Genomic DNA, 20,161 nt, shown 5'->3' on the forward strand with positions numbered 1-20,161 from the left:
ACGCTTGCTCGGAAGGAGACTAGGGAATCAGGGCAGGGGGTATATGCGATCAAGGGGTGGCTTTGTTTTGTTTTTGAAGATGGGTGCTAATGCCATAGGGAGACCGAGGGGAGCTCCAAAGAGAATGGGACTGCTTGTGGGACTTAGGTCCAGGCAGATGGACTCCCACACACCATAGGGGCCTGCTTTGGAGAGCAGGCATGTCAGAGGTGCAGGGTGTCCAGAGACCTGGCCTGGTGGTTGTGGACAGGGGAAGATGAGAGTGTCTCCATCTTCATCTGATGGCGTTCCTTGGAGAGTGCAGTGGGAGGAACCATCTAGAACTGCCAGGCAGGACTAAGAACTCACTGCAAACATGAAAAATCAAGGGAAGCAGCCGGCCTGTGGCTAGGATTGTGTCCTGTGGTGCTCAGCTACTCGGGAGCCACGGTGTATTCTGGGTAAGAATGGAGGGAGAGGACGCCAAGAAAGACGCCAAGGAGACCACGCTGGACCGGGAAATCGGTGGCCAGGGTGAGCTGGCCGGATGGTGAGAGGCAGTAGTGTCATTTGAACTGGACTGGAATTTCGAGTGAGGGTGAAGAAACTGGCCGTGGCAGAACCGGAACACCTGAGCAAGAAGAGGAGAAGGTGAACAAGAGGAGAAAAATGTGTGGAGTCAGGAATCCAGGGATGGCTGGCCCAGGGTGCGCCCGTGGGAGTGAGTGGTGAGAGGCAGAGGAAGGAAATCCATGGGGATGCTGCAGTTGAGCATCTTGCAGGCCGGGGTGCTGGTGACTCACCACGTGGATGTTGAGATCATGGAGAATGGCATGAGCTGGGGTGGAGCGGTGGTGGAGAGCCAGGAGCTCCGGTCAGCAGAGAATGAAGGGAAGTGAGCAGAGAGCACTGACAGCTTTAGGGAGCAGGGTGGGACAGTCAGAGCAGGAACCCCAAAGAGGTTTGCTTAAGCTGGGGAAGCGGCCTCCAGCCTGTGCCGCTTAAGAGCAGCCACCGCCTGGGGCAGGGTGTCCTTGGGGAGTCAGATGGGAAGCAGAGGGCACATTCAGAGAAGACAGTGAGCTGTACTACTCTCTGAGGTCCCAGTGGGAGACATGGTGGCTTACCTGGGCTACGAACTGCAAGGTCAGCAGTTCGAAATCAACAGCAGGAGAAAGATGACCCTTTTCACTCCCATAGAGTCACCGTCTCTGAACCCCACCGCTGTCCACTAGGGTTGATAGGAGTTGGAATCGACTCGATGGCAGTGAAAGGTCGGTGAAGGTTAAGTCGGGCATGTGGAGACAAAGGAGATGGCTGCAAAGGGGGAAGCAGAATGCACAGTGCTTCTGTTATAGCACAGCGATCTGAATGCTTCCTTTGGGGACTTGCTGGCCTTGAAGGGGGAGGCTCCCTCAGTGTCCATTTCCCCTGTGCATCTGTCCACTGACCATCCACGCACCCTCCTTTCCTTTTGTCCTTCCTTCTGTCCATCCACTCTTCTTTCCATCCATCCATCCATCCATCCATCTACCTGTCTACCCATCCTCCTATGCTGTCATCCATCCATCCATCCATCCATCCATCCATCCATCCATCCACCTGTCTACCCATCCTCTTATGCTGTCATCCATCCATCCATCCACCTGTCTACCCATCCTCCTATGCTGTCATCCATCCATCCATCCATCCATCCATCCACCTGTCTACCCATCCTCCTATGCTGTCATCCATCCATCCATTCATCCATCCATCCACCCTTCTTTCCTTCTTTCATTCCATGTGCTCACTTATTCATCTGTTTATACTGGCCAACCCATTTGGTGCCTCAAATGTTAGCCTTGTTCCTGGTATTTGACCTGCTGATCCCAACAATGGCGCCAGTCCACCCCACCCCCCATCAGCTCTAGTTTTGAGACACAGATCATGTGTCATATACTGCTCTTCATTCTGCTCGCCCATAAAACACCAGGCTATTTTAATGTAGTGTTAGGCAACCCGAGACAGGGGAAGTACACACGGAAGTAGTGTGTGTTGTACTGAATATTTAGGTCATTATACTTCACATGATGTCCTTTGCTCCAAAAATCTTTTTGAACAGTGCAAATTACATGAACTTAGAATTTTCACCAAGTATCACTTCACCTTGATTAGGAACTGGACAGCAGGCAGTTCCAATTCGTTATCTTAAAAGGTGACCAGAAATAAGAATTACTGTATAATAAATAAGGAGCCCTGGTAGCATAGTGGGTTATGTGTTTGACTGTTAACCACAAGGTCAGCTATTCAAGCCCACCAGCAGCTCTAAGAGAAAGATGAGACTTCTGTTCCCATAAAGATTTACAGCCTCAAAAATCCACAAGAGACATTCCATTGTGTTCAGGGTCGCTAGGAATCATAATCGACTGACTGGTAATGAGTTCGGTGCAGCAGAGATGCAAATGTTCTGAAACCCAAAATGCATCTGTCAGAATTCATCCTCCTTTATTAAAAATAACTTTATTAAAATAACCAGTCTTGTTAGAAGATGGCACAACTTTTCCACCTGTGCACAGAAACTCTTTTTTAAAATTGGAATTTTTCTTATAAAGAAGCATGGAATCAACCTCTTCTCTGAAGCATTTCACATAAATTATCCATTGGCTTTGTATGTATTAAAATATGTTCTGAAAATGTTTACTGCATAATTTGAAGAAGAATTTAGATCTTGAAAATATTGATGAAAATTGCTACAAAGTCTTACATTTTTGACATTCTGAATTTCCCTCACACCTTCTGAAGATGTGCCTTTTCAATTTTCTTTTTAATTTTCCACTCCTCTCAAGCTGTGTGCTGGCTTGGCAGTATCCACCTTGCAGTCTCTGTATATATTGCACAGCCAATTGCATATGTTGTATGTATACATATGTTATATGTATGTATACAACATATTGTACATACCAAAAAGAAAAACCTGCTGTCATCTCATATTGATTCGCTTCTAACGCATAGTGATCCTATAGGACAGAGAAGAATTGCCCTTATGTGTTTCCAAACCTTTACGTCTTTTAAAGGCTGCAGAGTGACTGGTGGGTTTGAACCACTGACCTTATGATTGACAGCTCAATGTGTAACAAACTAGCCACCATGGTTTCCATATACAGCTTCCCTTGGAAGTCCTCTAATATCTAATTCTTTTGCAAGTATTTCGTACCTTTGTTGGTCATATCGTATCATTTGTGGGTCTGAATTTTCTCATATTTAAAATGAGAATGATAAATTAATAAATTATTATAACTTGGCTGAAAATATAGTGAAGCACCCTATCTAAGAAATGAGACCTGATGCAATGCAGTTTTCTGAATCTATGCCTCAAAGACCTCAGAAACAAGCCTGAAAACCAAGGCACCGAGGAAAAATTTTTTTTTTGGTTAGGCTGTGCTAGCCGTCATTCAACGATCCCTCCTCCATAGAACCCATGTTATATCTGTCCCCTAACTCCTGGGTGCACATGTCCTCTGTGTAAGGGTTAGGATGGTGAGTACTATATAGGTGTGAGCAGAAATGGACAGCTCAGTCTGACACGTCTGCCAGTAGTCGAAGCCCAGAGGAGGAGGAGGCGGGTACTGCCTGAGAACTGATGGCTGCATGCACAAGCTAGCCCCTGGAGAGGAGTGGGTCTAAGAGGAGCAAAGACAAAGACTTGAAGAGATTAACAAACTTGGAGTGATGGTGAGAAGTCCCAGGCCTTTGGAGGCGTGCCAGCAGATGGGGCTGAAAGAAAGGGGAGGCCTGGCATGTTCTGTTAACAAACTTGAACTTTATTTTGGCAACCAGAGGAAGCCATTAAAGAAGATTGAGTTGGCCATTGCCAGGCGTGTGCTTTGAGAAAGTGTGCAGCTAGAGAAGGGGTACCACAGCCTTCTTGGGCACCCTCAGACCCCTGCTTGAGGCTCTTCCTTCTCGTGGTGGTATGCCTCCACTGATCGCCACATCCAGTGACCTGGAATGGTGGGGGGTCAGGGGCTGTCCCTGCCTGTCTCCTCTTCTGCACCCTCAGGACTGCAAGCCAGGCCATGTGTCTGGGTCAGGTCTGACCTCTTTGCAGACCTCTAGCTAGCTGCCAACATCTGCACTGAAAGGACACCATCATTTCTTCCTCTATCGGCTCTGAGCCAAGCCTATCATTGTTTCTAATCCACCGTCCACTGGTGCCCACACATTTGTCTGCTGTCTGTCATTCACTTTTCACTGCCTGAAAAACTTCTACATTACCCTCAAAGCCCAATGCCAATGTGCCCTGCATGGTCCTTCCCTACCCTCTCATCATTCCTGCAGAAGAGCCTGCTCTGTTCTGGGCTCCCTGTTCTCTAGCATCTCTCTCCCTCCCCAGGAATCCTCAGGCCAATGGGTGTGTGTGTGTAGAAACCTGGAGACCCACAGAGATAGGGGTGGGAGAGGGAGGAGGAGGCTAGATCAGACAGGTTGCCCAGAAGTAGTCTAGGACCCCCTTCTCCCTCTGTGGCACCAAGGCAGGTGGGCCTACAGGGCAAGATACTGGCCCTTATGCAAGGAAAGGGGGTCACTGGGCTCCGACCAAAACAAAACAAAAAACCCAACCCCTGTGCAATTGAGTCATTTCCAACTCCAAGTGGCCACACAGGGCGGAATTGAAGCGTCCCATCGGGTTTCCAAGGCTGTCGGTCTCATGCCAGCACATCTTTCTTCCTCGGAGTCGAACCAACCACCTTTCGGTTAGCAGCTGAGCATGATACCCACTGTGCCTCTGGGAAGGTCTTGCAGACGGGAGTCACAGCAGCTGACTTGGCAAGGGGCTGCCTCCTGAGAGGGCCTCAGTTCCCCTGTCAGTGCTGTATGCCATGGCGGCAAGGTGGCCAAAAGGGTAGGCCAGGAAGGAGGGACAGAAAGAGTGACCTGGGCTCTGGCTGTGGTGCCAGCCTGGTGAAATAAGATGCTGGCATGTGGCACACCCCACCCTGGTACCTCCTTCTAGGGTGGTTTGGATCAGGGTGGTGTGGAATCAAATGTGGTGGACACCCTCCCCGCACTCCACACCCCCGCCAGTCTTCACCCACCCTGATGGGCTGCCTGATGGGAGCCAGGCCTTGGGGAAGCTGTGCTGGGTAGGACCAAGGAGCCTGACCTCTGCTGCCCAGGCCACTGCTAGTCTGTGGAACTGGTGGGACTGGGGGTGGGATAGTAAGCTGCACTCCCCAGGAGGACAGGGACTTGCAGGGAGGGACAGGACACAGCCCTGGGCGTCCGGCCACACAGTCCTCCCTTCCTGTTGTCTCAGGATGGTCCTGGCAGGATGCATCTGCCAGATTCCAGGCCAGACCTCCCCCCAAGGCCTGCTCCCACCCCACCCTACCCGGGATCCCCTGCCACACACATGAAGCCTTACATGTGCACACACACGGCTGCATCCCGCTCCGAAACCAGCAGCCTGGCAGACACCCACAGCTGGTCCCCCACACCAATGCACACAGTTGCACAGATTCACAGACAGCACCACGGACACACACACACCCAGACAGACACGTATACCTTTCTGTGAGAGCAGGAGCTGGTTTGGGCAGCAGGACCTGGGTCCTGGCGGGCAGAGGTGCCTGGCCCCACTCTGCTCTGCAGGCGGGGAGAACCCGGGGGAGGTTGTTAAAGAGGAGAGGCGGGTTTGTGTGTGTTTGAGAACAAGCTGAATGGGGAAGCTGGGGCAGCCAGTGGGGCTTTCGCTGGGGAGAGAGACTTTGTGGCGTCAGAGGAGATGTGAGGCAGAGACCAGGGGACCTGGGCGAGGCAGCTGCACCTAGAAAAGGTCTGGGATAGCTGGCGCTCCCAGCAGCAGTGGGCGTGGCTGGAGAAGATGCTTCCAGCACAAAGTCAGCATAATGAGCTCCAGACCTTCCCCCCAAGAGAAGTAGAGGCACGAGGGCGGAGGTCTCCTGTCATCTCCACCATATCAGCAGCTCAGTGAGGTCAGGGGCACCCATGTGGGGCGAGGTCAGAGTTGAACCCAGGTTTTGTTCAGACACACTTGAGCGGGCCTCCATCTGAGGACAGGGCTGGAAATCCAGCTGTGTGAAGGTGATGGGTTACCTTGGGGCCTTACAGGTCATGACACGAGGTGGACATGCCAGGCTGCCGGGTCTGCTCCCACCGAGAGAGAGGGCTCCATTGCCACCTGATCAGTGTCTGCCCTCCAACCTCGTGACCCAGCACCAGTCACACTGTCTTCCTCCCCAGGTCTAGTGAGTGGCTACTCCATGACCCCACCAAGTCTGAACATCACGGAGGAAACCCACGTGATCAACGCCAGTGACAGCCTGTCCATCTCCTGCAGGTACTTGGCCCCCAGCCTAGGGCAGCCGGGCCTGGGTCTCTCCTAATTGGCAGGTCAATGAGGCTGAAGGAGGCTGAGGCAGGCGATGGTGGCTGAGGACCCAGAAGGCAGCCTGTCTCCAGCGCAGAGATGCCTCGGGTTTGGGGGTGGGGCTGGGGATGGGGATCCCAGGGAGTGTGGGTACATGCACTGTGCTGAAGGGACAGATAGCCCATGCCCCCAGCTACAAACACCTACACCCACTCCACATCCACCCCATCCATCAGACACACCCCTACTGACCCCATGTGATCTCTCACTAGTCCCAGGCGGTGCGGATGACCCGCAATTACTCTGGGTCACACACACACCCCCCCAGCCACACTGAATGGACTCTTGGGTCCCCTACACCCACCCAGCTGCCTACACAGGCCACAGGTCCCAGAGATGTTACACTGAATGAGCACCAGCCCGCCACACTGTCATCTGAGACCAGCCCGCCACACTCAGGCCCTGGGCCCAGGCAGGGTTCGGGGCTGGCTCCATGCTGTGGGCCTGAGCTGTCCTGTGAACTCACCTATCCTGGGGATGAGCAAGCTATGCATGAGTCTTGGTTTTTGAGGGCACTCCTGGGGGACCGCCCCTCTTCACCTCCCTCATCCTCTGCCAGGGGGCAGCACCCTCTCGAGTGGACCTGGCCAGGGGCTCAAGAGACACCAGCCACGGGGGAGAAGGACAGTGTGGACACCGGGGTTGTACAGGACTGTGAGGGCACCGACACCAGGCCCTACTGCAAGGAGCTGGTGCTGCATGAGGCCCGAGCCAACCACACAGGCAGCTACCGCTGCTCCTACAAGTACATCAAGGCCCGCATCGAAGGCACCACCGCGGCCAGCGTCTACGTCTTCGTGAGAGGTGAGGCCAGTCTTCCCTCCCAGGGGGTTGCCAAGCCCAGGCAGGGACAGCGGGGGTCCTGCAGGTCTACCCACAGCCTGCCAACCATGACTTGCAGGTAGTCACAGGCTGACCAGTCCTGTGAGGCTGCCTCTCTGTCCTCCCCCCGCCCCCCCGCCGAGAGTCACTGAGCCTCCTCCCCCCTCTCTGCAGACTTCGAGCAGCCTTTCATCAACAAGCCGCACACACTCTTGGTCAAAAGGAAGGACTTCATGTGGGTGCCCTGCCTGGTGTCCATCCCGGGCCTCAACGTCACACTGTGCTTGGTACAGCCTCCATCCCCACCCTGGGAGCCAGCCTGCCTGTCCAGTCACTGGGAAAGGAGGCTTCTGGTCTGACTAGGGAGACAGGGGGCAGCTGGGCCCTGACGGCTGCCGTCTCCCTCCAGCAAAACTCCGTGCTGAGGCCAGACGAGCAGGAGGTGGTGTGGGATGACCGCAGAGGGATGCGGGTGCCCGTGCCGCTGCTGCGGGAGACCTTATACCTGCAGTGTGAGACCACCCTGGGTGGCCAGGACTTCCGCTCTAATCCCTTCCTCGTGCACATCACAGGTAGGCCGGGTCAGCCTTGAGAGGTGGGCTGCAGAGGGACCCAGACATGACTCCCCTCAATCTGCTTCCTGGGTGGGGCTAAGCTTGTGCCGTAGGCAAGGTCTCCGTGGGAGTGGGTGCGCTGTGTGAATCCCCGTGGGTGTGCAAGTCACTGTGTGTGTGTGTGTGTGTCACCAGGCAATGAGCTGTATGACATCCAGCTGTTCCCCAAGAAGTCCCTGGAACTGCTGGTTGGGGAGAAGCTAGTCCTGAACTGTACCGTGTGGGCCGAGTTCAATGCAGGTGTCACCTTCGACTGGGACTATCCCGGGAAGCAAGTGAGGTCCCAAGCCTGCCAGGGCTCTTTCCTCCTGGCCATACTCACCCCATACTCCAATGTCCCAAGAGTCCCATAGACAGCATGCACCCTGCGCCCAGCATGTCCTGAGGGGTCTCCAGGAGCTGGTATTGCCCACCCTGTGCCCAGTACACACAGTCTGTCTAGGAGGGTCATGGGCCCAGGCCTACCCCAGAAGCCCTAGTTCTTTGATGGGGGATTTTCCCGCCCCAAAGAGAGTTCTGGGTCTGGGTGCAGGGCTGGGCATGTGTCCCTAGCCCGTCTCCCCTCTGATCCTGGCTCCCCTGGCTCGGGCAGGCGGAGCGGGGTAAGTGGGTGCCGGAGCGGCGCTCGCAGCAGACCCACACGGAGCTCTCCAGTATCCTGACCATCCACAACGTCAGCCAGAGTGACCTGGGCCCCTACGTGTGTGAGGCCAACAATGGGGACCAGCGGTTCTGGGAGAGTACCGAGGTCATTGTGCATGGTACGGGCGGGCCTGGGTCAGGCGTCACCAAGCCTGGTGTGCAGTGTGGCCTGAATCAGAGGGCGTGGTGCAGCCGGGCAGAGGGGAGGTATACCTGGAATGTGCCCAGAGGGGAGGACCCTGTGTGCAGATCTGCCCAGCTCCCATACCCCAGCACCGGGTGAGCCCCGTCTGCAGGGTCAGCAGCTGGGGTGCCAGGGTGTCGCTGCAGGTCCTAGATGGTGGGGAGACAGAGAGCCCAGCCCCTGCTTTACACTGGATCCCACCCCCTCACCCCCCATCTGGCAGAAAAGCCCTTCATCAGCGTGGAGTGGCTCAAGGGCCCCGTCCTGGAGGCGACAGCAGGAGATGAGCTGGTGAAGCTGCCCGTGAAGCTGGCGGCGTACCCCCCGCCCGAGTTCCAATGGTAACAGCCTGGGTTCCCTGGACACCTCCTGCCCGCCCTCACCCCGCCATCCCCTGTCCTCACTACCCACCATCCCTGTGCAGAAACAGGCCAGGGCTGAAGAGGGCAGCCTCCCTCCCTATCAGGACCTGTGCGCTGAGACCTGGCTCAGGACCCACGGTCCTCAGGCTCTTGCCATGGTCCACCCAGCGGGACCCTTCCCTCCCTCACAAGCAGTGAAGAGGGCAGGTGGACTGAAGGCTTCCCTGGGTGCTGCCAAGCCACTCAAAGATGCCAATCCTGGCTTTCGGTTAGGTGTGGATGTGGTGGGCAGTGTGCGGGGCTCGGCTGGGCTGCTCCCTCTTAGCCTCTCTGTGGGATCCTCCCAGCTAAATACCGAGTCGGCCTGGCAACCATGCTATGGGTCTCCTAAGTGTCCCTCCTGCTGGGTTGCCACCCCCAGGAGCCCTCTCTCCAGGAATTCTGGGAGCCACGTTGCTATGGTGGCCTGAGCTGTTGCAGCATCTAGCCGGAGGGGCCGTGAGAGCTCAGGCTCTGGGCCTGTGGCAATGGAGGGGAGTGTGCCCCCTGCAGGCTGTGCTCAGTGCCAGCGTGGCCCACCCACGGCAGACCAGACTCCAGCCTGAGCCTGCATTGTACAGACAAGGAAACAGACTGAGGAAGGGGAAGGTCATTCCCACTCCAGCCCTGAGCCTCCTGGGAGAAGCCTCTGCTCTGCCCTTTTGACTTTAGCTGGAAAAGCCTGGTCCTTTCCAAGCTGGGGACATCACCTTCCGGGCAGGGAAACCCTTTCTGAGAATTTTAAGCTGGACAAGGGAGGACCCAGGTGTCCTCAGCCAGGATCCATGGCAGGTGGGGGGAGGAGGAAAACCTACCACCGAACTAGCCTTGGAGAGGGGCCCCAAAGAGCCCTGAAACTAGGCAAAAGGCAGCAGCTGCATTCCCAGCCTCCTTTTTAGCTAGGGACCGTGCTGCACAGATGCACCTCCCGGGATGCTGAGGCCTATCCTTTGCCCTGAAAAGCTGGCAAGATTGGTGCTGCTGGGGCAGCGTGGCCGGTTCCACTGCATCAAAGGCCTGGCACAGGCCTGACCTTCCAACAGCTTTCCCACCTGACCCTTCACACAGCCCCTTCCCACGTGCCAGTGCATCTTCCAAGAAAGGGTCAGCGAGCCCTGCTGTCCACCTCAGACACCCACCAGAGCTGCCCTGTGGTCAGCACAGCTCCCCCGGGGCCCCATTTTTGGGCGTCCATCCCATGGTGCTGTGTGAATAAAGAAATCAATGAAAGGCCTCTCAGACACACAAGCAGGATGCTACTCAGCTCTGGGGGCGCCTTGTGTGGGCTTGGCACCACCCTGTACCCTGAATTCCACATTACAGCTTACCCTCACAGCCTCTGCAGGCAGAACTCCATCCCCCCACCCCCACCCCCTTTATAGATGAAGTTGCTGAGGCTGCTGGACAGCTCAGCTGTCCAAGGTTTGGCCAAGGAATGCAAGCCTCATTCTGGTCCCGGTCCTGCCCTGGCCCATCTGGGAGCTCAGGCAGGCCCTATCCCTCTCTGGATCCAGCTGTATAAGGACCAAGAAGTGGCCCTGCAGTCTTACTCCTGTTGGCTTGTGCTCAAGAGCATCCCAAGTGCCTGTCTGGCCACGGAGCCCTCCCCTCAGCCACACCACAGCCCTTCTCTATGACTAAGCACCCCAGCTCCATGGGGGAAATATAGACTTGGGAGGACTGTCCCCAGACAGCGTCCAAAACTCAGGGCACAGGGAGGCTGCCGGAGGAAGTCCGCGTCCACCTCCAGCAAGAGCGAGCCTGGCATCCACAGACCTACACAGCGAGGGTGCAGTGCATGCAAAGGCCCTGCGGGGACCGTAAGGAAGCCTGTGGCCAGTGACCACAGGGGGAGGCAGGCCCCAGCAGGGAGCTCTGGGGCTGTGGTGAGGATTCTGGATGCCTGGGGCAGAGAGGACATAACTCCTGGAGGGCCCTGCAGTTTGGCGCTGAGGTTGACACTCAGCTAGGGCGGCAGGAGCCTCTGGGCTGCCCTGAGCAGGACTGTGGTATCTTGGCTACTCGGAGAGAAGCTCAGAGGCTTTGAAAGGAAAGAGAGGGGTGCTAGAGAGCTCTAGGATGCCCCAGAGGCAACTACTGGGAGAGCAGCTTCCATGAAGAGACGGTCAGGCCTAGCCTGGGAGACCCTCTCTACCAGCTTCCACCTGGGTCTGTGCCCTCTTCCCATCCTCCTTAGCAGCCATCTGACCAGGTCTCAGAGGGCTCCCTGGCTCTGACCTGGCTCATCAGGAGCAGGCACCTGGCCTCATCTTCCTGCTCTGGTTGGAGAGACAGGGTGGAGTGCCAGGGTGAGAGGGGCATATCCACACTGGTCCTGAATTCTCTTCCTGGCAGGTCCAAGGACGGAAAGGCAGTGTCCGGGCGCCACAGTCCTCATGCCCTGGTGATCAAGGAGGTGACGGAGGCCAGTGCCGGCACCTATACCCTCACCCTGTGGAACCCAGCTGCCGGCCTGCGGACCAACATCAGCCTGGAGCTGGTGGTGAATGGTACAGGCGTCGTCGGGACTGGGTGGGAGGAAGGGCTGGGCCCGATGGGGTGGGGAGGGGTGGCAGGCTGACTGACTGTCTTCCTGCTCCCCAGTGCCCCCCCACATCCACGAGAAGGAGGCCTCCTCCCCAAGCATCTACTCCCGCCACAGCCGCCCGGCTCTCACCTGCACGGCCTATGGGGTGCCCTCACCCCTCAGCGTCCAGTGGCACTGGAGGCCCTGGACACCCTGCAAGACCTTCACCCAGCGAAGTCTGTGAGTGTGGCTTCAGTCCCTGCGCCCCCGCCCCCCATCCCAGGCCTCCACTGTGATTCCGTTTCCCAGCCCTTGTCCACACCTCCTCCCCAACACCTTCTCTAGGCCTAGCCCTGCTCCACTGGTCACAAATTCCACTGGAGCCATCTCAGATGCCACCTCCCCAGCTTCTTGTGTCAGTCCCACCCAGCACCCCTTCCCCCCTCAGGAGCAAAGCCTCCAGCTACCCTGCTGTGTTATCAGGGAGGACCCCAGAGCATGTTGCGTCTTGGCTCCAAGGGGGCTCCTCCCTCTGCACAGGTGGTTCAGGGGTAACTTGTGAGCTTGTGAGCCCCGGGGGGCAGCGATCCCAGCTAACAGAAAAGGAATCACATCAGGAAAGGGCGCTGACTGTCCCTAGTTCACATGGCTGCAAGCAGCCCAATTACTGAGCCACACAACCCCTACAAGGAGCGGGCATCAGAGGACAGAGAGGCTCCTGCCATGGAGGACATGTGGGGCAGAAGCAGACAGCGTGGACAACAGGAAAGGCAGTGCTGAGTTCCTAGCGGGCCAGCGGCTCATGAAGCCCGAACTCGGGCCCTTATGCATTAGGGAACCATGGGAGGGCTTTGAATAGAGTAGTGATGGACAGACTGGAGGATCACACACTGCAGAGGGGCTGACACCAGGCACCAGGGAACCTGGGGAAGAAGGCGGGAACAGCCCCGGAAGCAGAGGGATGGTGGCCTGACATGGTCAGTGGGGTAACTCAGCAGGAGTGGCCTCGGGATCCAAGCCAGCCTCGCCATGTCCAAGGCTCACAACTGTTTCTGCTGGTCCACGTGGCCTTCAGGTCACTGTGGACGTTTCTAGAACCCATTACCTTCTGATGCTCTACCATTAGGCTCTGTGTCACTGAGCAAACCCAGGGCAGGGGCAGGGGGTGGAGCATCCAGTTCTGCCCCACTAGCTACAGGCGAGGGCGTCTCTTGAGGCTATAACGTGGCCCAGCCCCAGCATGACCCCAAGGTGCTGGGGGTGCCCATCTGACCTTGGAGGCAGCCACAGCTCCTGGAAGGAGGAAGAAAGAGGTGGCGAAGGGGCTTCCTGAAACAGGAGTGATGAATTAGGCAGATTCAGGTGGGCGCTGCAGGAAGGGGTACAGCAGATACAGTAGCCCCAGCAGCGGGGTGACGCACAGGGTGCATGTGGGGGTGTAGTGAACGTGACATCAGAGCCCTCAGGGGCTGCTGCCTGGGGACCTCAGTGAGGAGGATATGACTGGCACCTTGTGCAACTTGGTGTGTGGGACCCTGCAGATTAGGAGGTAGGAGTCAGTGGTCCAGCAGCAAAGTCTCCTGTCCTGCACACTCACCCTGGGCCCCATGGTGAGCCTGTCGCAGGGTGGCATCCTGGTGATGCGCTCCCAGAGCTGTTCACTGTATCGCTCCCAGTACCTAGGGCAGCGGCTAGGGGAGGGATGGGGGTCCCAGAGTTCCAGATGGACCCCTCCAGACCTCTCGGCCTTGTCTGTCACAGAGTGAGCAAGTGACTTGAGTGTGACAGAAGCCTGACCCATACCCCCAGGCTGGGCCCTCCCTGCCCCACATCACTGAGTGGCCCTTGTCACCTGGTCCCCCACAGCCGGCGGCAGCAACGGGATGGCATGCCACAGTGCCAGGACTGGAGGGAGCTGACCACACAGGACGCCGTGAATCCTATCGAGAGCCTGGACACCTGGACTGAGTTTGTGGAGGGGAAGAACAAGGTACGGCCAGCTGTGCCACCAAGGGACCACATGGAGCAGGTCTGGCCAGGGAGGCAGTGACGGGCAGTAGGGAGGAGAACTCGCCACTCGTGGGTTTCCTCGTCTCCAACTTGCCTGCAGAGTTTGGGTGGTAACAGCTGAGAGTCAGATGAGCTTTCTACAGTGTCATTGGATCTCAGCTCCCCTGTCTACAAGTGGATGGCAGGCCACACCTCCAACAGCTTCTCAGAGGAGGATGCTGAGATCCCAGGCCGCTTAACCAAGCATGGGCCCCAGCCACTCACAGGGCCCAGGGCGATATCCCCACAGAAGACTTCGGAGCTGCTGGTCTAGCCTTGGGGGCAATGCTGAGAAGAGGCCAGGGTGGGGGAAGGGGGTTGAACAAAGGCACCCACTTCCTACAGTCACTTCCTGTTTTCCTGCACACCTCCAATGCCTCTTCCTGTTCCAAGCCTGTCCAGGAAGTGCCTGGCTGGAGGGGGGCGCTCTTTGGATGGTAGGCAGGGCCTATAGCCCTGTCCCTCCCCTGCCTCCCAAGCTTCCTACTCCCAAGAGGCCAGAGTCCTTCTGGAAAGCTGAGACCCAGCTCCTCTCCATGCCACTGCCCTGGGCACTGGGAAAGATACTACGGGCAGTCCAGTGGCTATTGTGAGCGCATCACAGGGATCTCACGTGGTGACTAGCTGCTGACCTTGGAACATTGCTTAACCCCAGGCCAGGAGTGGCTGGCCCTTGAATAAGAATTGAAGTGGCACAGCCTGAATTGAACTGAGCTCAGTGCCAGGCTGGCTCCTGTAATCTCTTCAACATGCCCACTGACTGACTCGGTCACAGCTGGAATTGTGGCCTGTGTCACAGCCCATCTCAGTCATCCACTGCACTGCCCCTCGTTTGGGGGCATCTACTTCCTCTCTTGCCCCGTCCCTGGTCCTATCTTCCTATCTTGGAGCTTTGACCAACTCCAGTCCAGAGCGTCAGTCTCCCCCATTATTCTAGTGAGGATAGCAGTCTTCTTTGCAGGAAGGGAGGTTCTGGTGGAGCAGGGAAAGGGACGCCAGCAGGGAACAGATCCATATGCCTGTGCTCTGCCCAGACGGTGAGCAAGCTGGTGATCCAGGATGCCAACGTCTCTGCCATGTACAAGTGTGTGGTCTTCAACAAGGTGGGCCAGGATGAGCGGCTCATCTACTTCTATGTGACCAGTGAGTGATCAGACCACCCCCATGGCTGGCCAGCCCCCAGGGTACAGGAGGGAGGAGAGCAGACTGTGGAGGAGATGAGGGGCCCAAGTTGGGATACACCAAGTTCTTGGTGACCATGTTAGGGAGCAACAGGCAGGGCCCACTGGGCCCCTAAATTGGGGCAGGCGGGAGGCCATGAGCATGGGGGCTGGGGCTTCAGTCCACTGGGGTGGAGAAGGTTGTCCTTCGGCACGGGTGGCTTCCCACTCCACTTCATGGCGACATGTGCCTTTCTTTCATCCTGCGGAGGCTTCCTCAGAGTTTTCAAATGGATGAGTGACTTCAGGAAAGTTCAGAAGCCCCAGTGGGAATGAACAGTCACTGGGTTCAAGAGCACAGGCAGAGCTCGTGATGCCCCCTGTGGGTGGAGTGACAAGGGAGCAGCCCAGGGATCCTGACCAGTAGTGCCCACAAAAAGTCAGTGGAGAAAGTGTTTCTAAGTAAGGTGATCATGGTCATGGCCAGGAGTAAGAAAGGGTGCGGCCTCCGGTGTCTGGGGAGTCTGGAGACAAGGAGCTCATCAAGGATCTGAGCTCTGAGAGAGGCAGGGGGGTGGCCCCATTGGGTTTCAACGAAAGAAATAACGAAGAGAGATAGCTCACAGAGAGGGAGGGGGGGGTAGGAGGAGACCTCAGGGGCTGGGCACCTACTCAAAGGAGCCATAGTGCAGATGTGAGGAAGACTCTGGGAGATGCCCTGGCTGGGAGATGCCCTGACCCGGAGATGGGCCAATGCTCAGATTGTGATGGAAGCAGAGTGAGTTCAAGGTCGGATGGGAAAGGTGGGCATGAGGAGGGAGTGCCAGGTAGGTCAGGGAGATGTCCCGGCAGTGTCACTGCAGTCCTTTTTCCTTCCCCTAGCCATCCCCGACGGCTTCAGCATCGAAATAGACCCCACAGACGAGCCTTTGGAGGGCCAGGCCGTGCGCCTGAGCTGCCAGGCAGACAACTACACCTACGAGCACCTGCGTCTGTACCGCCTCAACCTGTCCACCCTGCACGACGCTCACGGCAGCCCGCTGCTGCTCGACTGCAGGAACGTGCACCTGTTCGCCACGCCCCTGGCCGCCAGCCTGGCCGAGATGGCGCCGGGGGAGCGACACGCCACGCTCAGCCTCAGCATCCCCCGCGTGGCGCCCGAGCACGAGGGCGACTACGTGTGCGAGGTGCAGGACCGGCGCAGCCACGACAAACACTGCCACAAGAAATACCTGTCCGTGCAGGGTGAGATGGGGCAACCCGCGGCGCGGTGGGCCCCAGCCCTGCAGGAGCCTGCCAGGCGCTGCAAGCGCGTTACCCACCCTGCCTGGGAGGCACGAGGCGTTCCAGGCCCCAAACCCCAGGAAGGCAGGCCCTCCTTTCCACGCTCAAATCCCAGACCCTTCTTTCAGCGGTCATGCAGCCTTATCCCTATGGGTGGCACATCGCCCCCCCCCCAACCCTCTGGCCAGCCCTAAAGGGGTCCTTCCTGAGGGCCCTGGCAGCTTCTCCTAGCTTCCCACACCCCACCCCTCCAACAGCCCTGGAAGCGCCCCGGCTCACACAGAATCTGACCGACCTCCTGGTGAACGTGAGCGACTCTCTGGAAATGCGGTGCCCTGTGGCCGGGGCCCACGTGCCCAGCATCGTGTGGTACAAAGACGAGAGGCCGCTGGAGGAGGAGTCCGGTAGGGGCTGGTGGATCTGGGAGAAGGGCGGGGTCCGCGTCCCAAAACCCGCCTGAACGTGAACCCCATCCATCTGCAGGCATTGACCTGGCAGATTCCAACCAGAAGCTGAGCATCCAGCGCGTGCGAGAGGAAGATGCGGGCCGCTACCTGTGCAGCGTGTGCAACGCCAAAGGCTGCGTCAACTCTTCCGCCAGCGTGGCTGTGGAAGGTCTCTGAGCCCCCGCCTCCCTCTCCACTTCCACATCTCCTGAAAGCCACCCCATCCCACCGGAAGGGGAGCTGTCCGCAGGGCGCAGCCTGGTGCGGGTGGGGACCACCCCCAACACGCGGCCCTTTCTGCCCCTCAGGGTCGGAGGAGAAAGGCAGCACGGAGATCGTGATCCTCGTGGGCACGGGGGTCATCGCCGTCTTCTTCTGGGTCCTCCTCCTCCTCATCTTCTGTAACATGAGGAGGGTGAGCATGGCTCCCTGCGGCGCCCTTCCCAGCTCCCCTTGGGGTCACTCCTGCTTTCCCCACCCTGGAGCTCCAACCCCAGCTCGAGCCTTGCTAGGCTCCCAGTAAAGCAGAGACTTTCCTGCCTGCCCCTTCATGGAGAGCCGCAGCCCCTCTGTCTGGCCGCACCCTCTGTATGGCCAAAGCAATGACGGCGTGTCCCCCTCCCCTCCCCAGCCGGCCCACGCCGACCTCAAGACCAGTTACTTGTCCATCATCATGGACCCGGGTGAGGTGCCCCTGGAGGAGCAATGTGAATACCTGTCCTACGATGCCAGCCAGTGGGAGTTCCCTCGTGAGCGGCTGCACCTGGGTGAGGCCAGCCCCCCCACCCCCCATCTCCCCCACCCTAGCCCCCCCCCAAGGGCGCTGAAGCTGCAGTCCGGCCTGCACAGTCTGGTGCGCTTCACAGTCCTCCACTCTCAGAACTTGTGCCAGGAGGGCCCGCCTAGCCCCCCAAGCCTGACCTGCCCATCTGGGCCTGCGTCCCCAGAACTGTTCCGGGCTCCCAGTTCCCAGGCCCCCGGGGTCACTTCCTGCTGCTCTGGCCAGGGTGGGTCTGTCACACCTGCTGGAGAGGATGCGAGGTCTTCCTGCCTGCTCTCCTCTCCCCTGCCTGCTGCTGCTCCCCTCGCTCTTCCTGTTTGGCGCAGACGCTCCGAGGCCCCCGCACCTGCTGCCCACTCATTTCCACCCTCACCCCATCCGGCTCACCTGGGACCCACTCCTCACCCCCACAGGGAGAGTTCTCGGCCACGGGGCCTTCGGGAAGGTGGTGGAAGCCTCCGCTTTTGGCATCCACAAGGGCAGCAGCTGTGACACCGTGGCCGTGAAGATGCTGAAAGGTATGGGGTTAGGGAGTGGAAAGGGGCCGTCAAACCATCGAAGAGCAGCCGCTCCGTAGTGGGCTGGTGGGCTGTGCTGTAAGAAGGGAAACTGAGGCTCCTACTTAGAGAGGCTCACACAAGGTTCTACAGGGAGCCTCGGGGTACGGCGTCCCAATCCCTCCTGACCCCGGCTCCAGAGGGGGCAGCAGGACGTGCTAGGGACCCTGCGCCACCATGCCTTAGCCAGTAGTTGGGGAGGAGCGGCTGCAGGCACCAGGACCGTTGCCCCGGGTGAGCCAGGCGCATCTCCAGGCTCCCGTGTCCCCTCCAGAGGGTGCCACAGCCAGCGAGCACCGCGCGCTGATGTCGGAGCTCAAGATCCTCATCCACATCGGTAACCACCTCAACGTGGTCAACCTCCTGGGGGCATGCACCAAGCCCAACGGTGAGGAGCTCCGTCCGGGTCCCTGGCGAGGGGGAGATGGAGGGCCACGTTTAGTCTGGGACGATGGCGCTCAAGGTGGCAGGGGCCTGTTTACTTGGAATGGGCGGGGCCTGGGCACAGGGCGGGGCGGAGGGAGGTGGAGCCGGGTGGCTAGTGTCAGGATGGGGCGCTATGGAGGGGCTGGCTCTCCATCACTCAGCGTCGCCCTTTTCTCCTACCCTCCCCCAGGCCCCCTCATGGTGATCGTGGAGTTCTGCAAGTATGGCAACCTCTCCAACTTTTTACGCGCCAAACGGGACTCCTTCAACCCTTACGCGGTAGGTGCCAGCCTGCACTGCAGCAGCTCGCTAGGGAGCTGCTGAAAGGTCATGATGCCAGGGCTTCTCCTGCGGAAGGGGGAGGGGCGGAAGAGGTTGGCCAGCCTAGGACCCGTGATGTGTCACCTCAGGAGAAGTCCCCAGAGCAGCGAAGGCGCTTCCACGCCATGGTGGAGGGCGCCAAGGCTGACCGAAGGAACCAGTCTGGAAGCACCGACAGAGCCCTTCTCTTGCGCCTACTGAGGGGCAAGGGCGTGGCAGGACGGGCACCTTCGGTCCCAGAGGGTAAGAGGCGTTGTTTCCCATGCCCAAGGTGGCAGACTGGCACAATGATACCACAAGAGCAGGGAATCCTGGGATAAACCGCCTGGTCCCCTCCCTGGAGGCCTTCCACACCAGCAGGGCCACAGCTGGCTGCAGGTGGAGGAGAAGGTACACAGGTGCCTTAGGAAAGGAGGTCACAGCAGGGACATTCCCAGAGATGCTGGCCCTGAGCATCACAAGATGAATAGATTTTTGCTTCGCAGATGGGAGCAGTTCAGTTCAAAGGCCCAGTGGCATAGTAGAACTTCATAGACCCTGGGCAGAGTTAGTAGGTGTTCCAGAGAGAGTGGGGGCTGACTAGCAGGAGAATGGCTGACAGGCTTGTTAGCTGGTTCCAGGGGGCTCAGAGGCTAGGTCACCAGGGCTGGAGTCAGAGATGCCACCCTTTGGAGATGGAAGCTGAGAGTCCTAGAGGAGGCCCCTCCTGAGCCCACCTTACACCTTCCTGCCTGCCTGCAGCAGAGGACCTATGGCTGCTCTCACTGACCATGGAAGACCTCGTCTGCTACAGCTTCCAGGTGGCCCGGGGGATGGAGTTCCTGGCCTCCCGCAAGGTGAGCTGCCTCCTAGCAAGCCCTTCAGAGGGGAGACAGGAACATAGGCACCAGTGGGGAAAGGCAGGCTCAGCCCTAATTTCACCCTCAGAAGGACCCTGTGGTCCAGCGGGGTCCACAGACCTAGAGTATGGAAGTGGCTTTTCCAAGGTTTCCCAGCTAGTCAGTAGCATATGGATGTGGATCAGAATCTGCATGACTTCCCAGTTGCTCCGCCATGCCGACAATCCTATGAGCCCTCTCTGTGGCCAGTCCTGGGAACACACAGAGTCAGAGTTTATGTGTAAACTGACAACCAAGAATAACTCAGAAGAGCAGGGTACCTGGGCACTCCAGGCATGGGTGTCACTGGGTTTATGCTTGGATGATGCCTACCCCACACCTTCCATGCCTCTAGTGCATCCACAGGGATCTGGCTGCCCGGAACATTCTGCTGTCAGAGAGCGATGTAGTGAAGATCTGCGACTTTGGCCTTGCCCGGGACATCTACAAAGACCCTGACTATGTCCGCAAAGGCAGCGTGAGTGCAGGCCCCTGAGGGGGGAGTGGGGGTCATGGGGTAGGTACAGAGGGCATGTGGAGTTGGTGCCCAGGACAGGGCTGATACGGGACTCGGGTCTGCCGGGTTCCCAGTATCCACTCATGGACATGCAAATGTAAACCCCACCAGATGGCCGTTTTCCTCAGGGCAGGCCTGATGTT

The 20,161-nt window shown here is 58.1% G+C and overlaps 1 protein-coding gene across 1 annotated transcript in view; it reads left to right on the top strand.

The window, feature by feature from the left end:
- The first annotated feature begins 446 nt into the window (after positions 1–446).
- The window catches only part of FLT4 (fms related receptor tyrosine kinase 4), a 33,260-nt gene continuing 13,545 nt past the window's right edge, over positions 447–20,161 (top strand). Inside the window, exons 1-23 of the mRNA XM_075542754.1 lie at positions 447–513; positions 6,223–6,319; positions 6,969–7,213; positions 7,406–7,518; positions 7,641–7,803; positions 7,981–8,120; positions 8,438–8,606; positions 8,895–9,012; positions 11,428–11,582; positions 11,677–11,839; positions 13,466–13,589; positions 14,683–14,791; positions 15,691–16,053; positions 16,350–16,496; positions 16,576–16,707; positions 16,847–16,953; positions 17,170–17,305; positions 17,733–17,837; positions 18,151–18,264; positions 18,493–18,581; positions 18,713–18,866; positions 19,365–19,459; positions 19,857–19,979. Of these exons, the coding sequence (XP_075398869.1) occupies positions 447–513; positions 6,223–6,319; positions 6,969–7,213; positions 7,406–7,518; positions 7,641–7,803; positions 7,981–8,120; positions 8,438–8,606; positions 8,895–9,012; positions 11,428–11,582; positions 11,677–11,839; positions 13,466–13,589; positions 14,683–14,791; positions 15,691–16,053; positions 16,350–16,496; positions 16,576–16,707; positions 16,847–16,953; positions 17,170–17,305; positions 17,733–17,837; positions 18,151–18,264; positions 18,493–18,581; positions 18,713–18,866; positions 19,365–19,459; positions 19,857–19,979 (3,228 nt within the window). The remainder of the gene's footprint in view (positions 514–6,222; positions 6,320–6,968; positions 7,214–7,405; positions 7,519–7,640; positions 7,804–7,980; positions 8,121–8,437; positions 8,607–8,894; positions 9,013–11,427; positions 11,583–11,676; positions 11,840–13,465; positions 13,590–14,682; positions 14,792–15,690; positions 16,054–16,349; positions 16,497–16,575; positions 16,708–16,846; positions 16,954–17,169; positions 17,306–17,732; positions 17,838–18,150; positions 18,265–18,492; positions 18,582–18,712; positions 18,867–19,364; positions 19,460–19,856; positions 19,980–20,161) is intronic.

This window comes from Tenrec ecaudatus, chromosome 2 (genome assembly GCF_050624435.1).
Source record: "Tenrec ecaudatus isolate mTenEca1 chromosome 2, mTenEca1.hap1, whole genome shotgun sequence".
NCBI lineage: Eukaryota > Metazoa > Chordata > Mammalia > Afrosoricida > Tenrecidae > Tenrec > Tenrec ecaudatus.